Source organism: Andrena cerasifolii, chromosome 1 (assembly GCF_050908995.1).
Source record: "Andrena cerasifolii isolate SP2316 chromosome 1, iyAndCera1_principal, whole genome shotgun sequence".
NCBI lineage: Eukaryota > Metazoa > Arthropoda > Insecta > Hymenoptera > Andrenidae > Andrena > Andrena cerasifolii.
In genome coordinates this window covers 13638122-13665994 of record NC_135118.1, presented here as the reverse complement: position 1 = coordinate 13665994, position 27873 = coordinate 13638122, and the positions used below count along the sequence as shown (strand labels likewise).

Genomic DNA, 27873 nt, shown 5'->3' with positions numbered 1-27873 from the left:
CATTCGAAAAATGAAATAAAAGAAAAATCGACATTTAGACCAGAACCTCCCCTTAAGTGTTCCACTTTCCTTGGTCTTTGGTTATGGAATTGATGTTGCTTCTTGGGTTTATACACATGCTCCTTAATCTCTGCATCGCGAGTAGAAGCACGATTGAATATAATATTGATTTCTTTGTATTGCTTGAAGTGAAGTTTACGCACTTACGTTGTGTTTGTGTTCCTTTCGGGAGAAAAAATTTTTAGCCGCGTGTGGTATTATTTGTCAGTGATTTTATTACTTTAATGTAGAAAAGAATAGTGGACAACGTCAGCCATAAATCCTACTACTTGTTTTGGGGGGTGGCGGATCTCGTCAGCATAAGTTAAACGATTTTATTTTACAATAGGATTATTAATTAAAGGAAATCTTGTGTTGCGGTAAAAGCAATTATTTACATACATTCGAATACTGTAAAAAGTACAGTGAAACTTGGCGAAAAAGACACGATGGACTTCAGGTAAACATTTGAATTGTATTTGATATATAAGCTAGTAAATCTGAAAAACAAGAACAGAGGAAGCTGTTTTTATTAAGAACGCTTTATTTAAAAAATAAGGGACGTCATACACTTTATAACACCGTACGTTCAAGGACACAAATATTTTATATTCTGATATAAACAGGATCCTGCTACCAAGTATAATAGTACAGCTTGAGTATACAAACCAAAAGATGCGTTAAGTAGTACATGAAACTTCGTGCACATTCCAAAGCGTTTCTTTGAAATGTTGCAATGTTAGGTTACCGTGTAAGTTTGTCTATGTATTTCATGTCGCATATCAAACAAATTGAGGTTTTGAAAACCCCTTATTAGTACCATTATTCGCAAATTAATTATTAAAATAAATCAGCTGACGAAGATGCAGAGTCCTTTGTGGATGTTATTTTTAAGAATTTAACATTTATCTACCACTTAGCCAGCAGACGGAACTTTTGTGACAACTTAATAATATAATGAAAACAGCAATGCAGGAAATATTCGTAACGATTGCCTCGCTTACAATTAGTTCAAATTATTCTAGTAATATTAATCTGTAAAGTTACGGAAAATGGTACATGAATTTCCCATTGAGAAGATCGTGTTAGAATAATGGACAGTTAATTGTGCGTTTGTCACCTTTACTTACATAATCGAATAAGGATCCATTTAATTAACTACGTCAGAAAAATTACTAATACGTACAGAGACAAAAATGATCCATACGAACTTATCAGTATTAAGTTTTTACATTTCAAAGTGAATTGTCCAGAAGAATTAAATTTTTTGTCATTAACGAAAACGTGATCAGAAAAATATCGCGTAAATCACATAAACCTGCACAGGTGATGGAAGTGACTTTTACGCGCGAGTCAATTCCTTAAACTAATTTGCTTCTATTTATAAGCAAATAATTTCTTGCTAGGCAATTCGAAAGTACCAAGTTTGATTTTAACCGCGAAACAATTTACATTTATGCAAATGCGAGATTCCTTACTTTAGCTAAGGAAGTATTTAAATACTACATTAAACTGTATCAAGGAACGCATGCCTTTTCTTTTATCCAAAAATAGTGCGAAATGCTAGAATAATATTGGCTACCGTACTCCATCTAAAATAACTACTAAATCATTTTCCCTATTACAACTTACTGTAGCTAGTCATTATACACTGCTAAATGCAGAATGTTATGCACTGCTAAAATGCAGAGAAAATTAAAATAAATTATGCTAAACGGTAGCAGCATTTGAAATTACAAAAACAGCCATATTGATATTGATTACTTTATAGTTTAAACGAGCTTACTACGGGGAGTCACGGAACTTATCGTGTAACCCAAAAGAGTACGGTTCTTCATGGAACATACGAAATACAATACTTCCATGCAACGCATCATTTTCCAAAAGAATCGATTTAGAAAACTCGTCATGTACACCTGCCTTTGACTAACAATTGACTGAATGCAACAGTAAATATTGTAGGTACAATTACGAATGTATTGACTCCTTGTGCAAAAATAAACCAAAACGATGCAGTAACTTTTTCTCAAGAAAATCGACATCGACGATGTCACCGATCATCCACCCAACTGCACGCGTACTGGACAGATTTTCAAAATCGATTTCGATCCACAATTTCGCCGCAGCGATCGTTTTACAATCGAAATGCAAAGCCGGGCGACTCGCAACGAACGACTATACGTTTGTCGCGGCGAGTTGCAATGCAATCGTGCAACAAATGCAGCTCCGTTGCGAGGTATTCGCACACAGGATCTCCCTAATAAGCGTCAACGATTCATTAATTCAAATGCACCGTGAACTTTACTTCTCGCCGTCTCCTTGATTCAATCTCTCTTTTTCTTCTTTGTCGACCACTTGATCCATAGTGACTTCGTAACTGGCACTAGTTTTCCTTCTTGACCCCAAACACGTAGTGAAGCACGTGTCCCCTTTCCCAAAGTTCTCGCCGTCCTCGATGGTCTCGGGCATCGGCTGGTTCACGGTCTCGGGCAAGTACAGTGACAAGAAGCCCGACACCAGGGCGACGAAACCGAACAGGATCGCTGGCACTTTCGGGTTAAACGAGTCTAAGAGCATTATCATGGGCGTTAAGGCCCCGCTTAGGCGAGCGCACATGGAGCCGATCCCGAGGGCGGTGTTCCTAACTACCGTTGGGAATAATTCAGCCGTGTAGTTGTAAATGACCGCGAAAGAGGCGGCTATGCAGGCCTTGCCGAACAAAACGATGGTCACGATCGTGGACGCGGCGATGTCGGTGCCGGTTGGTATACTGGAGGCGATTATACAGCACGCACCACCGATTAACATGAAAGTACTGACCACACACCTTCGCCCAGCGCGGTCCAATATGAAGCACATTAGAATGTACGAAGGCAATTCGACTAAGCCGCTGAGGAACAGCATCAGGAACGGGTTGCCGACCAGGTTGCCCACGTTTAACGACAGGCCGTAGTAGACGATAGAGTTGGCGAACCAATTCAGGCAAACGTTTAACGTTTTCTTCCTGAGGTTCGGTGTCTTGAAGAGGTCCAAGGCTCCGTAGGATCTGTCTCCCTTATCCTCGTGTTGCACGTTCGCCTCGCTGATTAACTTAGCCGCGTCAATGTCCACGTTGTTCCCATTCATCCTCAAGCCCTTCCGCACTATCACCAGGGCCTCGCTGATGCGACCCTGCGCCCACAGCCACCTCGGGGATTCGTCCATCAGCCACCAGTGGCCGATAAGCAGCGTACTGTGAAGCCCGTAGGCGATCTGCAGCCACATCCGATCTTTGATCACCGCACCCCAGACGGCTACCAGCATGAAGCCAACGGCGAACGCCAACTGGAACATTACCCCGCAGACGGTCCTCTTCGACGGACCTACCAGCTCCATGGTTAGAACGAATCCTGTTATGTAGGCGCCGGCCGAGCCGAAAATCCCGTAAAGAAATCTCAGTACGAGGAAGATGAAGTATTTGTCGACTAGGGCCACCGACACCCCTAGCACGAGTTGCGCTACAGCGGACACATAGAAGATTATCTTCCGACCGTACTTGTCCGCCATGCTGCCCAAGGTAACCGCACCGATGAACACGCCGAACATGTAGGAGGACTGCGCCACGGCGCCCATCCACCTTTGCGAGCAAACGAAGTCCCATTCCATTGCGCGGGACGATTGAAAGTATTGGGTGTCGTAGGTCCACGAATCGCATTTTGTCATCATGTTATTCGAGTCCAAGTAATGGCAGGAGTCGACGTGTCGAGGAACACCATCCCCGATGGCTGAGGAGTTCCAGCTTGAGGATGTGTCGTTCGGCGAGTCTATCGTGGAAGTGAATTCAGGAATGTTGCACTTATGTGGCGGCACAGCAGCGACTGTCAGCAACGTCAGCATGTGCAGACCTGCTGTCAAGGCACCGAGGACGTGCAAAGAGAATTGCCAACACTGATATTTACCGAAATCACCTAGGTGAGCCATCAGCTCTTCGAGATTACTGTCGACGCTCGCCATGGTTCGTTTATTTCTATTCGATGCTGGTGAACTTGTCCCACCAGTTACCTGGCACTCGGTTCTTAGCAACGCGGACGCGATTCGTTAAAATTCTTCAGTGGCAATGGTCAAGCGCACTTTCTTCTCCAACGTTTTGAAATCATTTTCAATGCGCTTCTGTTACATCGATTAGCAGGATCGAGTCAGTGAGTTTCATTCGATTTCACGCCGGGCCGAAAATATTATTCCCTTCGCTTCTTTTTTCCGTTGCCTTCGAGCAGTCTGCGAGCTCCACTAATTACCGCCAAGTGCTCGTTTATTAGGACGGTTGCTGAGGCGGGACGAATTCACAGGGAAGTTGGAAGTGATGTGACCGCGTGGACTTATGAACTGGTCTGTCCTAATGCCCACGGAGAACTGGATTACTGACTGGAACTAATAACGTGAACAGCGGCTGGACGGATTCTTCGTACATGGAGAATGCGTTGGATTCACTTTTTACAAAATTCACAGCCGTCCTTGACGCTCGTCGTGAGCACTTCTTGGCTGCCTTTCTACAGCTACACGCTGCTCTGAGTCTAGCGATGATAGGAATTTCGTAAGGCGACTTCAGGAGTATGTAGTCTGAAAGGAATAAGTACTAATTACATACAATCTACATATCTCATAAATCGCTTTGTTCGCGATAGGCGAAAAATGTCGAGCATTAGTTTCTTTGGATTTAACATCGTTATCATGCACGATTATATCATGCGATATCATTATTATATCTCATAATACGCTATTGTGCCATATTGGCGTTATAAAAAACATTTAAAACAAAATAAAAAAGAATTCTTTTTAAATTTCTTTTGTATGATATAACTAAGAGTAGTTTAATAAATACCAAAAAGATTTATTTCATTTTATATTGTACTTATTGCGAAAAAAATCTTTGAAAATAGCTTCGTTTCTCTGCCGATTAAAGTAGAATGACCTTTTTAGTTGAAGAAGCCAGGCTACAGGTTTCTGCCCACATCATTCTAATTTGCATTAAAATTCTTCGTCGCGATAATGTATTTTTACGAAATGCTCCAAAGCTTATCCATATCGTCTTAATCTGGATATTTTAAGTTATACGCACTGTACGCAGTTACCTATCCACTTGCGAACACTTGTTCAAATTATCTTCACCAAACTAGCCATTGGTCGATTGAAATGTGAAAGTAAACACCGAGCCGCGACCAATACATCCACTGGATCTGACAACTGCTGCAACATAGTGAAGTTACATGATACATTATTATCGTGTTCAGTCGTTCGGAGGCTAAGAGCAGCAGATATTACATCGTGTCAACGAATATAAATGTGCAATGACCAGAGGATCACGTAACACATAACATTTACATATCTGCAATAATAGAAGAACTCAACAGTTTGATAAAATATATGTAAACACTCGATATGTTGAAATCTTCTTTATACATATCCCAAAACACACAATAGGAAGCACGTTCCGAGGCACGTGAGCCACGGAAGTGAAACTTTCATTCGAAGGGAAAGGGTATTTTCCAATTCAACATCGAAATCAAAATAGAACAAGTAGGCTGAAATTCTGGAGGATATAACACAATCGCTATTTTTCCGCAAATTTAATATAATCTACTTTTTCACTTTAAAAGGGAATAACTTGTTCAAAATTGGTCCAAACGACTTGAGTTTCTTTGAGAACCTAGAAGAATTAGCTTATTAGGTGACGTGTTTTCGATGAAATTTTCAGCATGTATACAACTTACTGAAATCTACAAACGTGATTTTTAAATTTTCATTATAGGCTCAGATAAGAATGTTGAAAAACCGACCTTCGCTATTTTCTTCGCTATTCCAACCAATTATTTTCCAATTAATTATTTTTCAAAACGATCAAACACGTCACCTAGTAAATTAATCCATCTAGCTTCTAAAAAAAACTCAAGTTTTTTGGACCAACTTTGAATAAAATATTCTGTTTTAAAGGGTGTCTCAATACTTTTGTTCAGCACTTAGTTCTACAAAGGATCTGAATCCCCACCGTGTTGAACGCAAGTCGTTCAGTCGAATTTCAATCTGCAGGGAGCAACTACAGGCTGCCTAAGTTTCTTTAGTGGTGCTGACCAAGTAGACGCTTATTTCGTTTAAATGAAATTTTCTGTGGTTTGCAATGTCACTTACACCCTGCGTTTTAGAGTAAATAGCAGATGTTTTCACAGCACGGGCTATGTTGAACTGAACACAGGTTCACGGAATAATCTTGACAGAGCGAACGTGATGCCTTATCATGTGTACACCACATGGGCATCGTTGATTTCCGTTTCCACCAGGCGTATGTTCGATCACCTACATTTCGACAGAGCTTGTACACATGGATCGCTTCTTTTCGACCGATAAGTGTCGACGGCGGTAAATGTCATAAGAGTTCAAGCGTGACGATATCGTGCTGTACTATACGTTATTCTTTTATAACGTACGCGGCCTTGCTTTCTATCGTGGTTGCCCCCGCGAAACTCACGTTACATTTATCACCGTGTATGTATCCCGTTTCTGTCCGAAACTATGTATTTACCGACGCAGATCGAAACTTATCAAGACTTTAGCCACGCAGTTTGCAGAGTGTGCAATCAACAGATTGCAATCAGTAAACACCCCCAGCTTTGCATTTCGCTCGAAGATGTTGTACAATCATTGTTTACGTTTCATTAAATGGAACTTTGAGAATTACACTGCTGTAACGTTGGCTTAGATTTAGCTAAATATGATTACGAAGGTGACGCAGATTTATTCTACCCTATTAATAATTTAGTGTGATTCTGTGGATAAAGAGAAGGAATATAGGGGTAACATAATTTTTCAATTATGTTGACCTTTAAAGATTTGCTATTCATTGAATTCTAACAGTTTTCTAAATGAAAGGACAGTTCTGAAAGTTGACCTTCAAGCGTGCAAACAAAATAGCACCACCCTCGCAATTCTTCAAGTGAAAAGTGATTGCGCACGTTTTGATGAACTAGTGTTATTAAATTTTAATTATTCTTCGATGGAACTAGATAGTTTGACACAGCAATTGCCCTGTTCAGCATCAACGTTTAAAAAATCTATTCACTCCGAATAATGCAATCGTTAATGTATTCTACTCAATACACGTAGTATCGTGCCTAAAGTTTAATGAACGGATATCGTGGAATTAATGCATTGGTGTCACTTAAAGGCCAAAGGGCAAGTTCGATTACTCAATCAGACCGTTTTCTAATATCGATTATTTTCTACACATTACAAGTTCAAAATAGCTTCTTAATCCTTATTATGATTGTTTAATAAATTAATTCACTATTGTATTATCACTTATAGTGTCACTTTCATGTATAAATTTCTATATCCAGGCGTTAATTAATCATACACAACTCATTGAATCCTACTAAATACTAGTAGGGTAAACCAACCAGTAATTGACATACCAGTGAATGACCATTAGGCAAAGAAATGTCGATTATAAATTTAAACATTATCATATGTTTACAAATGGAGTGTAGTTGCACTTTTAATCCTTACTAATATATAAAAATATTTCTAATATTTCAATGAAATTTTGAATAACCATTAAATACGTCCTAGATTAGATTATAGACTATTTATAAATATGCTATGTAAAATAATAAATAATAATAATAATAATCCCCGTGTGAAACCGGATAACGGGTCAGCTAGTATCCTATATTTTTAGTTACGCGTATTAAGCAAACATTAATAAGTACAATTCTTAATAAAAGTATGCGGTCATTTACTGGGCTTCTACAGGCTTTGCACTTTATAATTGTTTTTTTTTTTAAAGTACGATAAGAATAAGTAATTATTTTTATAAAAATTTAAAGAAAAATAAATATAAATGCAATTTGAACAGTTGCTTTGTTGTTATACATAAATATATTCAAGTATTAATCTGAAAGGTCCATAGATTCAACAGTTCGGTCATTCACTGGTTGGTTTACCCTATCGTTAACTATAACAGGCAACAAATAACTTCAAGCTGTCCAGCATCTGCAAAAAGAGCCAAAAGGTTTCCATACCTCGACAGTGTCGCACGCCGTCTCAGCTGACTTTCTTCTGAATAACCGGTCGCGATCTACCTATCCGAATTTTCGGCAGCTATTTTTACATGCTCCCTGTAACGAAGTTTTCCTCGACTGGTTCCGCTCGTTCCTCCAGATGGGCACACGCTCCGCCGTTGTTTCACGCTCGGTGAACGTTCTTGGGAATATCAATCAAACGCGTTGACCAGCGACTTTCGCACGGTATTCCTTTCGGCTCCGTGTTGCATGAAGGAATCAGTGTCCGGCATTCGTTATGTTCCTTATGAGGCTACAGTGAAACCAACGATCAATGCCAATGAACTCGTGCGGTAGAAGTGGAAACGAAATGAACCGAAGTCGCGTATAATCGGCGGCCTCAAATAAATTATCGTTCCACAATGTACAAACACACACACACACACACGCGCGCGCGCGCGTCTGTCCACGTATGTACGTTTCATATGTGTGCCGCGTTGCGCGTAAATTCTGTCGCGGGTTTTAGGACCGAATCGCATCGGTCTGCGTGTGGCGTGGCGCGAGTGAAATAGACATTTGTACTTATGAGTGCGAAATTGAAGCATTTGTAGTTAGATTTCGCGCAATTCAGGAGGTGTCTGGTTAGCCGAATGAAATGAACGTCTATTTTAAGTAGAAGGAACGACTGCTCTGCGGAGAGCAGACAATGCGGGTACTCCTGCATTCTTACACGGTATATATTAATATTGCATGAAGGATAACGTCAATTGATTACACAAGAGAAACAGACAGAAAATACGAAATTTATGATCAGTTGAGTTAATTCATTTCTACAGTCAGGTGAACAGAGTGTCTAACCAAAGTTCTTTAAACGTCTACAGGTGCAAATCCACGATGAGACAAAAATATCGTGTCTCACATGAGACTTTAATCTCATGAAAGAATTATTTAATTATTTTTTAATTAATTTGTCATTAGTTTCACGAAATCTTTTAATTATTTTCTCATTAGTTTCATGAAAATTTTTAATTACTTTGTCATTAGTTTCATGAAATTTTTAAAATTATTTTGTCATTACTTTCATGAAATTTTTTAATTACTTTGTCATTAGTTTCACGAAATCTTTTAATTATTTTCTCATTAGTTTCATGAAAATTTTTAATTACTTTGTCATTAGTTTCATGAAATTTTTAAAATTATTTTGTCATTACTTTCATGAAATTTTTTAATTACTTTGTCATTAGTTTCACGAAATCTTTTAATTATTTTCTCATTAGTTTCATGAAAATTTTTAATTACTTTGTCATTAGTTTCATGAAATTTTTAAAATTATTTTGTCATTACTTTCATGAAATTTTTTAATTATTTTGTCATTAGTTTCATGAATTTTTTTTAATTATTTTGTCATTAGTTTCATGAAATTTCTTAATTATTTTGTCATTAGTTTCATGAAATTAGATCCTCGTGAGACATGTTTCATTACACATTCTAAAAAATCTCATCTCTCGCGACTATTTTCATTATTTACATTTAGTTTTAGCTGAGATTTTTGTCTCATGATAAAAGTCTTGTGTAAAATTGTAAAATTAACGTCAAGTTGCACGCGGTAATATTTACTAAATCACAGTTATATCGTTAATTCAGGCACAAAGCCTGGCGTGATTATTCTGAAAAACTTACAGCATTCCATGGAGCGTGGACGGTTTCTATTCGAACGTTGTCATTTACTGACAGATATAGAGGCGAACGGTGGTCAATTAAACGACGACTAGCGACGCCACTTTTTCAAGCTTGTTGTCTCCTTTTGTCCCATTGGTCAATTATGAAACGTTCCCAATTTCAATCGTCGAAGTAATGGATCAGAATACGAAGGTGCATCGTCTCGTAACGCTCGCTGCTTGATTGTTGATCGAGGAGCGTTTCATGACTGACGATGCTCGATGCGTGATAAACTGGAGCAAACCGTTACGAAAGGTGTACCTTCAACCACGTGTAATTACTCTGTATACTAGGCCTTTCGAGCACTTCAGAGATACGAGTCTATGTATCATATAATATGTGAGGCGTTAGAAACGTCCTTCCACCGCAGAAAATGGCAAGCGATTTTTTCTCCCACTTTTCCAAAAGTCAACCGCCTTTCCTCAGATCTACGAATTCTGCATTGTGCGCCTTTGAAGGATCGTCAAAATCAAGTCCCCCAGTCGTGTTCTATAAATTTATCATCTTTTGGAACTTCTTATCGAATCAGCGATTGCATCACGTAGTTTTAAATTCACGTTGGCTCAGGAGAGTAATTGCAATACCGGTGATTGGAATTGTTCGCCTTAACGTATTTATTATATGATATGACCGTTATAGCGACAGGAAAGTTTGATACGACCATTATAGCGACAGGAAAGTTTGCAGAACCCCGATTGAAAATTTCTCCGATAGTAAGGTGGTTAAGAGTTAAGCAACAACTGGTTGGAACGCGAATGCGGGCACTCTTTTTATATCAGAACTGATAAAAGCAAGTACTGTTTTGCTGCTATAAAATGCAGGGCATTACCTTCTCCAAGAATTTTTCACATTTTGCGCAGCATCGTTATTGATAGATCATGAACAGTGAAAACACTGTTGCAAACGACACAAAAGTTCCTTTGCGAGGTACTAGTTAAGAATGCAGTTTCTTTAGTGTGTATTGCAACTGTTTTAAAATTTTGTATGTAAAGTTAATTGATGTATGAGAATTAGTATTAAAGTAAGTGTACCTACTTACATATCTATACTTGTATCTATAGAGAGCTTCTTAGATAGTGTATACTCTATTGGCATGTATTCTACACGTTATTCAGCGCACAAATTTTGTGAAACGGGTAAAAGGTGTGCTGAAAATAGATCGCTCAGTTTCTCAGCACAAAGTCATTCGACTAATTCTAATTAGCGAATCCTGCTTCTAAGCAGTACCTACTACATGTTCTGTATCCTGAGTGTCTCTCAGAAAGTCTGCTATTCCTAGAATAACTCAAGGATAAAACCTTACTATTTCGTAATAGGCAATCCTGCAGTACAGTTGTATCACGAGGGAAATTTTTGTTTAGTGGTCCGTGACGTCCGTTCGAGTGGAAGAATCTCAACTATTTTATTTTATAGGCACATCTCGCGTAGCTCGTCGTTAATATGGCATGTCACCTTAGTTTACCACTTGTTTGATAAAAGAGAAAAACACGTATTACTTATGTATGTCATGGCAAGCAACAATATTAAGGAAGTAGTAATAAATGGATTTCGTCAAGATCCCTTAATTACAACGATAATAGTATTTTTATCCACGCGTACAGTTTAGTGAAAAATATTAATTCGTTATTGCGTGCTACATAATAAAGAGGAGAAATAATGCAACTGTGAAAACATTTGGCATACATGTTTCTCCGTGAATTCTTGAGTAAACATCGAGTCGCACAGTGGTTGCGAGTACTCGATTAGAAAGGAGCAATCGCGACACACTTCTTCAGTGTATGTGGCAATGATTCTTAGAAGAGAAAGTTATTGTCCGATGTTTGCTTATTCGCCGTTTATGCGACGATTTAATCTTATGCTAATTCGACAGAACCGTGGGCTTTGCCGATACTTATTTGCATTGTTAAAGAGCAACTTCGTTCGAACTTGTAAGCCCTGTTCGCCCAACTACGCGCGGTGGTAATGATCGTAAAGCAGTCTTTGCTTTTCGCAGATTCCTGCACAATATTCGCAAGTTAGTGCACGTGAAGTGTCGTTTCTTTATTCAATCGAACATCAAATGCATCTTAAGGCAAAGCATTTTTCCCTCTTTTGTACACTTACAAGGAGAGGACAGCATGTCATAGACATCGATTTTGACGAGACTTGATACGATGGATCTATGTCGAAAATAAGTAAATAGGTGTCCGAGCGTTTTTGCCAAATTATTAGAAATTTCATAGTGGCCGTTGGGTTTTGGTGGGTAAAATTTCCACACTGCCCTGGCGCCCCGAGGGATTCCCCTTTGGAGGAGTGGGGGTGCCAGTTGAAGATTCCCTCAAATTAAAAAAAAAATTTTAAAAATGATTTATAAATTTTTTTTGTATTTTTTTTTAACTTGGAGATATCATCAAAAGACACCCCGACGCCTCCAGAAGGGAATTCCCCGCGGGCGCCAGGGTAGCGTGGAATTTTTACCCACCAAAACCACACGGCCACTATGAAATTTTTAATAATTTACATGTAAATATCTCTATTATTAAAGCCTATTGATAGAAACGCTCGGACACCTACTTACTTATTTTCGACATAGATCCATCGTGCCAAGGCTCATCAAAATCGATGTCTATCACATGGTGTCCTCCCCTTGTTAATGTAAATAGTTCCAATGCGATGTCCCAAACTTTTGACAATGATCATAATTTCAGTTTGATAAAAGTCAAGAGCGTTGAAGACCAAGAACTTTTCAAACGATATTCTTGTATAAGTACTATTTGTTCCGGAATAATTTATCTTGTGAAAAATCATAAGAATGCTAGTGAAGGAGCAGGCAAGTAAGAAGGGCGTGGTCAAGAAGTAATATTACAATTCACTAACTTTTTTCTGTCATGATCCTCGATGCAACAGATCTTGCGTTATCACGCAGCATTGCTCTCCACCTACACATATTCTAATGCAGACCATTTTTCTCCTAGCTCGAATGGCTTTCTTTGATTCCTGTAGTACAGTCGTAAGGATATACTCCCTTATGTACAAGTATTTCTTTCTAATTTACATATCTCTACATAAGACAGTTCAACTCGATATACACGAGTTATTGGAAACATTGGTCCTTTTAATTCTCAAATCAAGTTGACTAAAGAAATGTAAACACAAATATGGCTGTTCGTAAGAAAAGTATACATGTATACATGTATAAAATAGAATGCCTCTCTGTATGTTCCGTATTAAATCCAAAACCCAATCCGAACCAAATTTTGCACAGTTGCTCTTTAGAATGCTGCGGTAAATTTAGGCTACCACGAATTCTGGGCACCCTACTCCCTCTTCCTGATTTCACCCCCTTAACACTTTGTGATATTATAAGTTCTAGTTTCATATTTCCGCAAATCCTGATGTTCTAGATATAAGAAGCCCGGATAACGTCGCACAGTGGGACAGACTGCGCTCTTTTCTGTCAAATCGTAGAACTTTTGATAGAAATAACATAGAGCGATGAACCTCTTTCGAGGTTGAAAGCTAAGATGTTGCGAGAATAAGGGAGAAAATATTGAAAAAGTATGACACACAAGTTTTTACCTTGAAAATCTATTAATGACATTTTCGAAGAAAATAGCGGGTTTTCCGTTATAATATGTGGTTGAATTTTTCCTTGCCTTGCTATACATCATTTCCTATAGATTCTGACGCTCTGAATTCAAATCTGGAAGCAGAATTCGTCTTGCCTTTTAGGATTCTTTTGACAGACTTTCGAAGTCGAAACTTGTTTGTCATACTTTCTCAATACCTTTCCCTTCGTCTTTAACATCTTAGCTTCAACCTCGATAAAGATTCATCCCTCTATCTTATCTCTATAAAACACTTTAAGCAAGTAATGAACAAAACAGACAATTCAGGTACTCGGAACAGCGTTCTCAATATCTCTCCACTGCGAAGAGTGATAAATAAGTGTTTTGAAGTTGGAAATATCTGTATTTGTTATCCACTTGAAGTGCTACCTTGGGTATCTCGAGATCGTTAGATCCGCAGATATCGATGCGAGCTTGACAATCGCGACAGAGATACCTACGACGATTCCCATCTCGCATAAATGTTATCCACGAAACGGGACGATAATTATGTCGGCGTGGCTGGTAATCTCGTAAGAACCGTAAGACCAGCCATGTATCGACATTCCAGGGTAGTTGCCAAGCAGGATATATTGGTAAAAGGGGATTGCACGGTGACGCCGAATTGCTCGACGAAAGAAAACGAGATTTTCAACGGTACATAATACCCGTTCGCGCAAATACAACCCCTGGCAACAAGTTTGGAACCAAACGCAAAAATACGAAATTAACGAGAAACACCAATATTTTTTATGTATAATATGCAACGGTATATATATGAAACGCGTGGTAATGTTAAATTTATCTATTTTAAAGTGAAAGCACCAAAAATAATTAAGAATTTTGTTTATTATATAATACAAAATATGGAAGAAACAAAATGTGTCTGGGAAATAAGTATGGGACGGACCGATGTTCTGGAACGAAGTATGTAACATTATGAATTTGCAAAGAAATTAACAATAATTGATTTAATATTTATATTACCTAGTATTTTGCGACGTTCCCACGTGCACGTATCACAGCTTACATACGTTTTGGCATCGATGTAATCACGTTTTCACACTGTGATGGCAAAATTTGTTTCCACGACAGCTTAATGGCTTCCAAAAGTTCATTTTTATTTTTTTGATTTTTTGTCGCGTATAAATTGTTTCCAAAGTGCCCACAAATTTTCGATTGGACTTAAATCTGGGCTATTTGCTGGCCATTTTATGGTTCGAAAGCCTTTTTGTTGAAAGTAGTTTTGAACTATTTTGCTTCGATGGCAACTTGCATTGTCATGTTGAAAATAAAAATCATCCGAATCCTCGAACCACTGATCTAAACTCGGTATTAAAAAGTGTTCTAATATATGAATATATACTTCAGAGTTCACATTTTTATACAAAATGCAACTTGAGAAAAAAGAGAATAATGAAATGAAAACCATGAAGTAACTAACTAATATGCATATACAAATGTCAGAAAATACTAGGTAATATAAATACTGAAAAAATTATTGTTAATCTCTTTGCAAATTTATATTGTTCCATACTTTTTTCCAGAACATCGGTCCGTTCCATACTTATTTCCCAGACACATTTTGTTTCTTCCATATTTTGTATTATATAATAAACAAAATTCTTAATTATCTTTGGTGCTTTTACTTTAAAATAGACCAATTTAACATTACCACGCGTTTCATATATATACCGTTGCATATTATACATAAAAAATATTGGTGTTCCTCGTTAATTTCGTATTTTTGCGTTTGGTTCTAAACTTATTGCCAGGGGTTGTATAACATACACCAGCTTTCCCATTAGAAGCATTTTTCCCCTGCTACCAGTTGGCGTCCTTTCCATCTTCCACATTTTTGTCGTCGCGCCACCGCGACGTTTCGCAAACGAGCGCGTTAATCCGCCGATAATTTTCAAGTACGCGCGTTCCCCACCCTGACCTGCAATTAAATAGATTTTTTACCTTGCATTTTATTCGTGCATCGAGACGCTGGTTGCCCGATGGAGACAGATGATTTATTATGAACATCGATACTCGGTGCCGTTAATAATTTTTCTGTTTATTCATACAGGTGAAATAGCCTCCGCCGTAATTTGCATTTTAACGTAAAAATTTCAGATCCCTCGCGTTGGTGTTTTCTCACAAGTTTCTTCTACCTTTTCAAATAGCTTTTGCACTGCATGCTCTTGAAAATGAACTAGGGAAATATTTATTCAAAAATATCTCCAAGTCAGGGATACAAAATTATTTCGTTACATGGTATTCACGAGTTTCGTCATTTTGTTAAATCTAGTGTGGAAGTTATAATACAGTTTAAAAGAGATGCAGGTTTATATAAACTTGTTGATGTGTGTGGCATCCTTGCCTCGTTTCGTATAACGAAACTGGAATTTTTTCGAGCGACGCTCACGGACTGGCAACGAGCTGTAATTGATCGTAATTGTTAACTCTGTTGGGCCATGATTTAATCTGCAGCATTACAGGCTGCTCCATTGGAAACGTTCGGGCCAGTTTCACAATAGGATCGAAATGCTGTTAATTGTACAATCCGCGTTGTGTCACAAGAGTCTATGGAAGTATTCTTTTATAAATCCTATATTATGTTGCTACGTATCCTCTTCCATTGTGCTGCATCTGCGTCGCGGTATTAATTAAAATCGTAGAATCGATCTGTATCCTCTTCGAATTATTTAACTTCATTTATTTTAAACAAGTACATTATGCAATGCAAGCTACGTAAAGATGCGTTTAAAATAGACCGGAGCTAAAATAACAAATGTTCATGGACGGACGATGTATGTATACCTAATTTCCTTCAAATGTTTTAGCTAGCAGAACTATTTTTGAAAGTCGCATTGCTCACATACTCAGCTTGAAAATAGAGTATCTCGCTCGTCCAATGTCTACCCGGATAGTAAATTCATATTATTCCAAATTCATTTCACATTTCTCTGTTCGAGGGAGAATTAAAGCTATACCGCATTCTGAGGCAGCACTCTATCGTTACAGCTAATCATCGCGAATTTCTCACCCTGTGCACGCATTCGGTCTTGCAGATTCCTAACTGATTTTCTAACAAACCTAACACAAAGCTGACCCTTTTGCCTGTTCGAAACCGAACTAGAGCTATACCGCACTGTGAGACAGCACTGTGTCGTACACGACCTTCTCACCCTGTGTACGCACTCACAATCGACGTCGCAAATTCGTAACCGATACTCTAACGAACGAAGGGTAAATTAGATTAGCCGTAAATTCTAACGGTGCCAGCAGGCTTGCTTGACGAGACGGGAGCCTGTAGCGAGCGCGTACGCGTTATCACGGGCACAACAGCGCTTCGTACATCGGCCAGGTGAAAAGCCAATGAGTCCAGCATTAACGAGCCCGCTGCTTTAGCGAGTACCGATCAGGGGAATATTGGATTTTTAAGCGGGACCTCCCGCGGACGGTGATTCCAGCCGAGCTGATCCAATATGCTTAAATGGATTTCGAGGCTCCTCGTGCACCGCGGAGGCATGAAATATCGTGTGCCGTTCCACCCGGCCGATGTCTATTCAGTGATTTCGCAGAACCGCGACGGCGAATATTAAAAAAAAAATCCGAAAGACACTAGACAGCCATCCATTTTAAAAATCATCTTATTTTAATGAAGATCCTTTCAAATGATCCATATCCCATTTAGTCGGCGACATTTCACGCTCGTGCCTCCTCGGATGCTTCCGAACCCTTGACCTCGATTTTATCGTGTTATTAGGCAGTGATAATTAGCGAGTGCTAATTTCTTGGGCGATAGTGGCGGGTGCTGATAATCATGGTCGGGTAATCGGTGTTTTAAATTGAAACTCGTGGTCTCTCGGGATATTGGCACGCACTTGTGTATATGCGAAGTGGAAATGATAGTAAAAACGTGTGTACTCACCGCACGCTTGGTACGAGGAAGTTCGTGGTGGGAAATAGTGGTGGCCGAAGCGTAGAATGATTGGCACCCGAAAGTGTGGCATCCGTCTGCGGGCGAATCTGTGTTCGATGCGCCCTGGCGAACAAATCGCGTACTTCTTATTGGTAGGAGATAATGAAGCCATGGCGCTACCAAGTAAAAATTTCCTGACGGATGGAGCCTTGGTGGCTCCAGGTATATTTTCAGAGGATTTATGGCTGATAGTCCCTGCTGGTTAACGTTTCTGCGTAGTTGCTAGTCGACTGATATCTTTATTTATTCGTACGCACGTTATCATTTGAAACGTTGGTGGGACGTATGCTTTTCGAGAATTACGAAAGATGTAATTATTCGCTTGTGCTCGATAGTGTTTTATTTTAAGCAAGTGGAGTGATTGCACGGAAGAGAGTTGTGAAATTTTGCTAAAGACGAGACGGTCAGGGTTGACGTGCCAGTGGTAGGGAGCTGATCACCGATTCTTCTTGCGTTGATCACCTTTTGTTTAATCGAGGGAATGTCACTGCTCGTATTAATCAATGCGTTTTCGTTTCGTTCTATTAAAGGGTTAGACCACCTTGGCTAGGTCAAGAAATACCGCATCTTTCGGAATTTATTTCTAAGTGACAAAACGTGACATCTTTTGGGATTAAAATTCTTTAATAAAGATAGAGACATCTTTGAATAATATATATATATTTTTTTTTTCAAGGTTTGTTTAAAAACAAATATGGTGGTCGAGAGCATACCATACGTTATTTCTGATGAACAGATTTCTGAAACGAAATTTTAGTAATAGAATATTAAATAAAACTAAGTTGTCTATCGGGCGACGATCAATTTTTTCGATTGGTTGCAAAATAACGAAATAGCTGCACTGTGAAGCAAAGAGCTCAGTTTCGTGTGTAAGAAAATGGACCTTTATTTAAGCATAAGTCAGACAGAACTTAAAATATCCAGAAAAAAATTGTGTCAGCTGATAGACATCTTAGATTTATTTAATATTCTATTTTTAAAATTTTGTTTCAGAAACCTGTTCGTAAGAAATAGCGTACACCCGTCACATTTGCGTTTAAAGAAAACTTGAAAAAAATTATATATATTATTCAAAGATGTCTATCTTTATTGTAAAATTTTAATAGAAAAAAATGTTTTTGTCGCTTAGAAATAAATCCCCAAAGACGCGATATTTCTTGACCTGGGCAAGGTGGTCTAACCCCTTAATGCGTGGAAAGGGAAGAAGGCTTTTGCCAATCCCCACCTACTTAGACACCCACATGTAGAGAGTTGGTAAATTCGCATATCAATTCTGGCGGTCTCGACCATAGGAACACAGACGGTGCGTGCTGATGTAAAAATAATACACGCGTTGGAATTATTGCTAGTGAGGAAGTAGGATGCAGAGACTGAACGGGTCGAAGTTCGTACATTTGCCTTCGTTTTATTCGATTTTGGTGTATATGCAGTTTCTGCGCGATTGCTTATCGCAATTGATAGCGCTGCCGAGCATTAATATATAATAGTGTATCCGAAACATTTAGTACATATTCTTGTACACTTGGTTGCGGAATATTATTACATTCAGTGTTTTCAATGAAAAATTAATTTTGGATACAAATTTTACAGTTTGAAGCAACAATTATTTTACACTTATTTATTAGTTAGTATTAGTTATTAATAAATTACATTACACTTATTTATTTTATGTTTCCTCATTTTCTGACGAAAATTCATTATTATGGTATAACAATGGTTTTTCCCACTTTTATTCGATATTTCATATAAACCTTCATTCTGATATAAATTAGTGAATTTTAATAAATAAGACAAAATATCTTTCTACTAAATATCTAGCAAGGGGACATCCCGAGCCCGGAAATTCAAAAAATTCTGAAACTTTGTGAATATTTAAGTAATTTCCTCCTGATTATAACGCAACTTTTGTTTTCTGCCCAAATTAACTCTAAGGGGGTGTAACTAACCCCTGAAAATCCGGTTATTTTCCGATTTTGTGTTATAACTCGAAAACTGTAAAATAATTTTTTTACCAAATAATACATCTAATTAAAAGAAGTGTAACTTTTGTCTTGAAACTTAATTTCTATCTCTTACATTTCCGGAGTTAAAACACAAAATCGGAAAATAGCCCAATGTGCAGGGGTTAATTTCACCCTCTTCGAGTGAATTCGGGCAGCAAGCAAACCCTGCAGTCCTCTACATGATCGCAAAGTTTCAGAATTTTTTGAATTTTCAGGTTCAGGATCTTCCCTTGTAAATCGAGCAACTTTCCCTAATACTTAAACACAACATTAATATATGATCCTCGAAAGTTCTCCACAAAATCATTCCCATAAGGAAGTGGTCGACTTCATGTAAGCACGATTAACAGAATTATTTAACATACAATTATAACAGCAAGATACACGACCCACTCGAGCATGGAAAGCAAATAAAAGTTCAAGTGAGTAATTCCTAACACTGACCCGCATTTCTCGATGAAATGTCCACCATCCACTATCTATAATCAGTATCCCTACACACATATATATATACTATACTATATGTATATATATATATATATATAGTAGAACCTCTAGGAAGCAGTGTAAGCGTAAAAGAAAGGGGAGGAACTCGAACAGATTCAGTTCTAGAATCGAGTTATCGAGCGTTATTCATTCATGCCGTGAGGAGGTGGGCTCTCGTTATCCGATTATACAATTTATAATGCTTGACGAGCATACGTGTCAGGTCGAAGTAGGGTATGGTAGAAGAGGGACGAACACAGAGATCTCAGTGGATAATGACAGTAATGGATATGGCTGGTTTATCAGTTATTTAGAGAATCTAGTGTCATCGTGACATATAACTGGCCTTCCTTACCCGCCTATCGTGCACGTACAGGCTCGCTGGTACCTTGAACCCGTTCTCGGCACCAACACCTCCAAGACAGGATGCTGTCGGCGGTTCCCGTGCGTTACGCAGCGATGTCGCGATACCTATTATACGGCAAACGCGACATTTAGCGATAAACTAGACGCTGCTGATAGGAACGAGCGCATTAAAAATTGTAAGACAAGTTACAAAAGCAGATTACGCCGATGTCAAACGGTGCTGTTTATCACCTGTTTCGCTCAACACGGGGCACCCAGTGCTAACGGTGCATCTTGCCCTGCTCCGCATTAACTCGCGTGTCCTTTCACGAATTAACAACTGCCCCGTGAAAGGTGTAACGAGAAGCACGAAAGGAACTGGAGTAACAGCTATCTGGACTTTTAGGGGACTTGTTTTCGGTGGAGGTAGACGACTGTGCGTCACGCGAGTAGCGCTGCGCGTGTAATCATTGGGGAAATGTATCCGACGACGAGTAGAAGATAGTTTACAGCTGTAATTATGTCACGTTATAAATTACATATGAATGCGATAGTTGTCCATTTTGCGTGTAGAGTTTGGATGATTCTGTGGGTGAGTTGAAAAAGGGCCAATGTCAATGATAATTTTAATTTTGCGAAATTGCCTAAAGTTTTTGGAAAATCTCTAATACCAGTTAGGTAAAACTGACAGTTTTGGCAATCGCTCTTCTTCATCTTACTCGCAGATAGGTATGTTGGATCGGTAACGTGGGTGAAAAGAAATAGGGATTTAGCAGTGGATGATTTTAGAATAGTCAGACATTTAATGCGCGCCTGCAGTTGGAAAGCATTGTTACAATTAATTCAGGCGAACGCGCTGAAATACGAGCTCCGTTACATTAAAATTAAGTTTCCCGAACCCGTTTGGCTATTATTACTATGGGGGTAATTATGAACTTCTGATTTCTCGCATTTCATCGGCAATTATGGAACTGGTGCTATCACGTTTCTTATGTGAATCTCACATTCGCTGAAATTAACATCCCGAGCGCAGAAGTAAGGACAGTGACAGCTGGGTCATTACGCTGCCTTCATCCCACTTCAAAATGCAACTATGACTCGTTTCTCGCGTGGTGTCCCGGATGCAATACATCATATTTAACTGATACCACAGGGAAGGATTGCAGGTAGAAAAATCGTAATAGCCTGCCTACTGCTTGGGAAGTATATGTAATGTTATAAGAATAAACTAAACAAACTGGAATCAGTCGGAGTGTTCATAACCATCCTCATGAATAAAAGATAAACATTTCCCAATCGCACTATCTTCCTTTCTTACTACATCACCAATTAGGGTGGAACGAAACGATTGTTTTCTAATAGTGAAACAAGCTTGCCTTTAGTGATTCAGATTATGCTTGCGAAAGCTAGATTCTGTGGAAAGAAATTGAGGTGACGTAAGAACCTTGAAGGTACAGGTAACTTTTTGCTTTTTAAACACGTTTTTAAAGCTTTGTATGAGTTAATTTTGTTTTATGATTTAACACGTCCACTGTCCAAATTTCTAGGGTGCCTACTCGTCTCCCATATCCAATAAAGCAACAGAATGCTTATGTAGTTTAAACATTTGCGTTTTCATTTGTCTATATCGTTGTTAGTCCTTTATCGTAAGATGTAAGATTCCCGCTAGGAAATCTACCGAGTAAGTTTCTTTTAAAAAAGAAGTGGGTATCGTATGATAAAATAAAATTAATAACACAAATAAAAATAGTAATTTTTAAGTGACCGCGGCACCTCGGAATATTTATTAATGAAGTCCAGATTTTGGCAGCTTAAATGCCATTATAAAAGGCAACGTTCGCCAACTATTAGAAATCACGAATAACAAACAAAAATTGTGCTTCGATTTTTCGTTCCACCCTAACCAACATTTCCATTCGATGTTACTAAAAATGATGAGATAATGATATAAAATTCATAAAATAAAACTAAATATTAAAATTCAACCTACCATCTCCCTATAAGACGAACCTAAAAACCCCACTGTCCAGAAATTTCTGCCAGTCCACAATAGTTAACGTACAGAGAGTGGCCAAATTATTATACTAAAAAAAAATTCGTCAAAATCAGTGAAAGTCGTGGCTGTAATTAAAGCAGCAATGCATGAATGTTATTGTTTCTTCATTAATTCATTAGTTACAACAGCTGGCAGCATGTTAGTAATTTTTCAACATATAAATCTCATTTATTTTTAAAAAGGCGGGTATACAATTATTACAAATAAGAGAGAACTAATAGAGAATATCATCAGACTATGGCACAAGCCTCGAAAGCATGCCAAGTCGAATCCAAGCTAACATAAAAGCTAAAGGCAGAGTCACCAAATATTTAGTAATTGTGTTTCTCGTACAATATAGTCTTAAACCTGTATAAATGCATTTAATTTGTATTCTTAAATTCATATACTAAATAGTATTAAAAAATAATAGTACATATAATATTAACAACGGGACAGCTATTTTATTCCATCGTTTGAACTTATAAAATATAAACAGGTTTGAATATAATAATTTGGCCACCCACTGTATGATTTGAAATCATTATTCCAATTGAAACAACAGTCTTGTAAGGATTATTTAAATCCTTAGCTTTTTCTCTCTCAGCGAAGGTAGACAGTTGCATTAGCAATAAAAGAGTTAATCCCATAAAAAAAAAATCCGCGCGGTAAGAGGCTTCGATTCTCCAGGAAGGAGCTTACTTCCGGACGGGGGAAGCCCTCCGAATTTCGAGGCTGCGGCCGTAGGACGAATCTACTTGGTTTGCTCGGTTCGAGTGCGCGCCGCGGTTGGTTACAATGGTAGATGATGGTGTTTTGTTCCGTAAGAGTACACCACAATGAACTGTAACCCAACCTGGTCCTACGTAGATGGGGCTCGTCCTGCACGGGGGATCGAATTACGCGTACATACGCTAAGGATTTTTGATTCACCCCTATCCAGAGCTGGAGAGATTCTCGAGGAGAAATCTGATGTCCTCCTCTCCTAGAAATTCGATTACCCAAATACGCCCGGGCGACAACACTTCGCTGCTAATCGAATCGTGGGAGGATGCATTTCTTTCGTCCACGTTCAGTTGCGCGGATATTTTTCTTTAATTTACAAGTCTCGTTTGTTTCCTTTATTATCAAAACTTTGTTCCTTCGCTTTCGATTTAGTACAGTGTTTTAATTAAGTAAAAGATAATCTAGTGCCTAGATTGTATGATATTTAATTTCAGAATTTGATAGTGAAAGTTTTTAGAAATTGTTTTTAGTTTTTAGTATTCCTGGACATTTTTATCTTTGCAAAATTCCGGCATATGCATCTCGGATAACCATTGTTTGATTTCATGATATTGTCGCCATCTCTGAAACTAGAATTTGATATTTTCACTATCTTTGAGATTATTATTTGATATTGTTGTTATCACGGAAACTATAATTTTGTTCCAAAAATAATAAACAAAAATATGAGAAGGGAAGAAGAAAAACAAAAAAGAAATGGTGATTCAAAAACTTTCTGCGTCTACGTTATTAACTATGGGTAACGCTAAAAGAAAGCTCTCTGAATTTTGGTGTGCTCATTCCTGCAGGTCAGTAAAACTGCCATGTAGCTCAAATATTTTTGCAATCCGACTACAGATTCGTGATCAGCAGTATCAAAAACCCCCAGGGGGGTTTATTTTACTGTATATTTTAAATTAAAAAATGTTACAAATTTTATTACCGTTCGGGATATATATATATATATATATATATATATATATAAAATGTTGGAAACTGTAAACTACTATTTTTGCGAAAAAAAAACGGTCCTCTAAAGGTTAAAGGAAAGATCGATATCGTCGCAATTTTTATAACGATGACGAGCATTCATTTCCTTCTTACGTGGCTCGTCCTATGATGCACAACTCACAGGAAAGGATCGCAATGATCGTTAAGATCCAAGAATTGCAGCTGGAAGTGAATCATGTTACAGCGATTCACGAATCATGCGAATATGAGGATATTCACGAAGATAATTCCTCGAAGAAAGAAACCAATCGAAAGTGTATCATGAATGAAATTTCCACACATGAGACTTTGTCCCTGCGATAATCGAGTTGGAAAGTTCAAGTTCGTGTATTCTCTGTAACCCCTTCCCACTACTTCAATTAATAATAAATTAAAATGAAAATTAAATATTCATTTTTAATCTTTTAAATCAGTTTCCTCGCAACTTTAATAGCTTGCGTAGTAACAAAATTGTAAACAATTACAGTGTCAAGCAAATAAACTGTAAAAACTTGTTACATATGTTATACCCCCGTAAGATAACGTTAAAGACTCGGTATACTAGTTTAAGCGGTCAGACCACTGTGAGGGTTTGAAAAATTAAGCTATTTTTAAAGATTTTTTTCTGCGTAGATACAACATATAATGCAACAAATCTGATTGGTATTTATTAAACTACTCTTATATTATACAAAAAAAATTAAAAGAATTCTTTTTAATTTGTTTTAAAACTTTAAACGCGATTATCTCAAAACAACACTTTTTCAACTGGTGCAGGTGATTGCAAAAAAACTATTTGACTAATCGGTCTGAAATTTTTACACGTTATTCAGCACATCAGTGGCTATGACCGGGGCCACGAAAACCTTTTTTGATTAATCATTTCATACTATTTACAAGGCAAAATGATTGAAAAATTCACCGTATTTCGACACTTAAACTTCAGACCCCCGCTATTCTGTTAATTTTTTATCAGTAAAAATAATGCTGGTTCTGGCGATAAGCACACTCATAATGATTACAACACACTTTGAATTTTTTGTTCCAAATGCTTCGTCCTCGCGGAATCACCTGCACCAGCAGTACATCGCTTCCTCTAGGTGATCACATCAGTGCGATATATATTTAAAAAAAAACTGTTAAAATTTAAAATGGATTTTTTTTTATACTGTCAATAAGTGTATTAATAGGTAGACAAAACATTATTTCCGTGGGATATTTCGTTTACTAAATAATAAATTCTAAAAAATGACAATTTTTCACGACGTCACAGTGGACTGACCGCTTAAAACAGGAAATGTCTACTCTGCATTGGAGCAAAATACAGAATGTCACCAATCGTAGCCTAAGCATAAGCTTCTGTCGCCCCGGTAAAACAGGAAATAATTTAAGAAGAAAATTATACGAGGAAATTAAATTCATTGAACCTTATTTCTTTACTGCTGAACTAAAATATTTAAACTTAATTTTCTCGATAAAGCTGTTTCGTGACATTCCCTGTTTCTCCGACTTCCCGATCGTATATGCGGTGAATAATGCTTTTACAATTCCTTGGGACTTGCAGAATGACGGCTGATTAATAATTTAGGTGTAGAAGCTAGCCAGACCATTTTCTACCATCCTGCTTTCCCGCCAAACTGAGCGTGCCGCCGATAATCGTTACACGCCAGCGTTTGGGATCAAACGCCCAATTACCACCCCGCTAATGTGCGTGTCGAATGTATCGGAATTAGAGTTCCGCAGCTTCGGCGGAGGTACGCGCGCTATAGACCGGTGCGCTTCGATCGATCGGGGTAATTCTGTTTCGAGCAGTGTTGGCGTGGTATTGTTTACACTTTCGGCTGTGCCCAGGGAAATATGCACGACCCACTACCTGCGCAAATACCACGGGCGATTCCTACGGCGCGAAATATAAAACAAATACGCCGGCTGTCGTCGCGTTCTAATTCCTCTGGAATTAGCTCATAAATCATGGTCCGTGACCGGCGAGCGTATTCTGTTTTACGCTATAAACATGATTAGCAATAGGCACCAGGCTGAGTGGAAACGACGATCGGAATAAGAAAAGCGTCGATTATTGAGATCCTTTGGAATTGTCTCTGCGATGAGCGATATGTTTGTAGGGTACTCAAGGTTACTTTTAATGATTGCGCCACGCGTAAGAAATGTAGGACACGTAAGAAACGGGAGCTTTTATGGGAATGCCAAGCATTCGGGGTTAAATGTCGCGCACCGTTTATGAAGATATTAATTCTTCATGGTTTGCGAGAAGAGTCCTTCTTTGGAACTTTCGCCACGCTGAATTTGTTTATTAAAGTAGTTTATTTCTAAAAATAGTAGAGTATATTCTTGCGGTACTTGGATGAATAATGCATAATGTTTCGTGAAGATAAACAGGAAAGTGTGAATAACGTTTAATTGTCAGTTCTTTAGCCACGAGCTTGTTCTTTAAGTTTCTATTATCAAGCATATGCCACTTTAGGGGAAAACAACAAATGTTTTTATTTATATTGTATTAAGACTTCTTATACCGAAATTGCAGTTATTTACTTTAATTCCGCATGATTTTAGTGTTCAGCATTCTAGGAAATAATTGACACGTTGCATATTAACGTAGTATGTATCTACTACAGCGTTAATTCAAAAAGGCGTAGGTATCTGCAACTTTCGCTTGAATCAAGTCAGTGCTGCCAAGTAGCACAGGAATAGTTTATCTATTTGTATATTAAATAAGGAAGCTGTATCTGCATAGAAACCAGTGTTGGGCATTAACTAAATAAACAATTATTTAAATCACGGATCAAGTAGATGTTACTTTAACTTTAGATTATTTGAGAAAAAAGTTAAGCTTTTTATTCGACGAATAAAGTTAATTATGTAATTTTTATTCGTGGTACGGAATTTTATTTAAATAAAACCTTTGCCCATCTCTGATTGAAACTGAAGATATCACAGTTTATATTTCGGACGTATATGTGAAATCGATGCCTGGTTGTTAAACGAAATAGCAGTAACTGCAAATATTAGTAACAAAAGGCGTAATTACAGTTAATTTTTCAGTGTTTTTTTTACGGGTTTGTTATAAATATTTAGATACCTTTTTATCCAGATTTAATATTTAACCTAATCCAATTTATATAAAATACCGCTGGCGTAACACAAAATGCTGAAAGTCATTTTTCTCAGAGCCACCTTTTCACCAAATACGCCTATTTGAATTAATTATGTACCTGAATATTTTCCTTTTTTTTTCTGCAGAAATCATTTCTTTCCATGCTAAATCTTCTTCGACGTAGTTCAATACATCACGCTCCGTTTCCTTGATCGACAACGTCGTTTACGTGTACAGGTAGAGGAATCGGTCGAATCAGATTGCTGGACCACGATTTAACCTCAGTTCCGCCGTTTTCTGGGCGACTGCTCCGACCGATTGAGTTATCCAAGCCGTCTACGGTCGCCCCTTCCCCCGAGTCTGATAATAATTGGAAATAACTGCGGAGCCTTCGATTGGCAACTTACGAACCTCCGGACGAGTGATCATGAAGACTAGCTTGAACAATAAAGGTCCTGGTGCTGCGCCACGCTCGACTTCCGCGCAAATTAATTGAAAGAAATTCAATGGGCGAGAATTTATAGCAGGGATTCCAGGACTCAGTAGCTTTTGATCCTCCCCCAAAGCGTCCTGGAATTACTGATCTCTCTTTGACGCAGTTAGCGACAAAAGGCGAGGAATTAATTATTTACAAAGGAGAGAACACTGGTCCAATTAAGAACAGCGATCGTGAAGGATCCTCAACGAATATTTGCATTCCGAGAAGTAATTGTTCTCCGTGCGATGACACTGCAAACTGTCCCCCACTATGAATTCTCATTGGAAAATCGGGCGGTTGACACGGAAAGA

The 27873-nt window shown here is 38.1% G+C and overlaps 2 protein-coding genes across 10 annotated transcripts in view; one reads left to right on the top strand and one right to left on the bottom strand.

The window, feature by feature from the left end:
• The window catches only part of Superdeath (Suppressor of ER stress-induced death), a 55272-nt gene that overhangs the window by 6586 nt on the left and 20813 nt on the right, over positions 1 to 27873 (top strand). The window lies entirely within an intron of this gene.
• On the bottom strand, positions 541 to 17319 carry LOC143366773 (organic cation transporter protein). Of its 9 annotated transcripts, XM_076808483.1 has the most exons (5): positions 9750 to 10159; positions 8091 to 8382; positions 6198 to 6366; positions 5135 to 5252; positions 541 to 4635 (listed from the first exon to the last, which is right to left on the bottom strand). In XM_076808483.1, exon 5 carries the CDS (start codon positions 4030 to 4032, stop codon positions 2341 to 2343), a length of 1692 nt encoding a protein of 563 aa, XP_076664598.1. In that variant the 5' UTR covers positions 4033 to 4635; positions 5135 to 5252; positions 6198 to 6366; positions 8091 to 8382; positions 9750 to 10159; the 3' UTR covers positions 541 to 2340. The 9 variants fall into 9 exon arrangements, 8 of the variants coding, with proteins under 8 accessions (XP_076664598.1, XP_076664522.1, XP_076664369.1 ...); XM_076808407.1 differs by lacking the exons at positions 6198 to 6366; positions 9750 to 10159 and adding an exon at positions 17298 to 17313 and having other exon boundaries at positions 5135 to 5259; XM_076808254.1 differs by lacking the exon at positions 6198 to 6366 and having other exon boundaries at positions 5135 to 5262.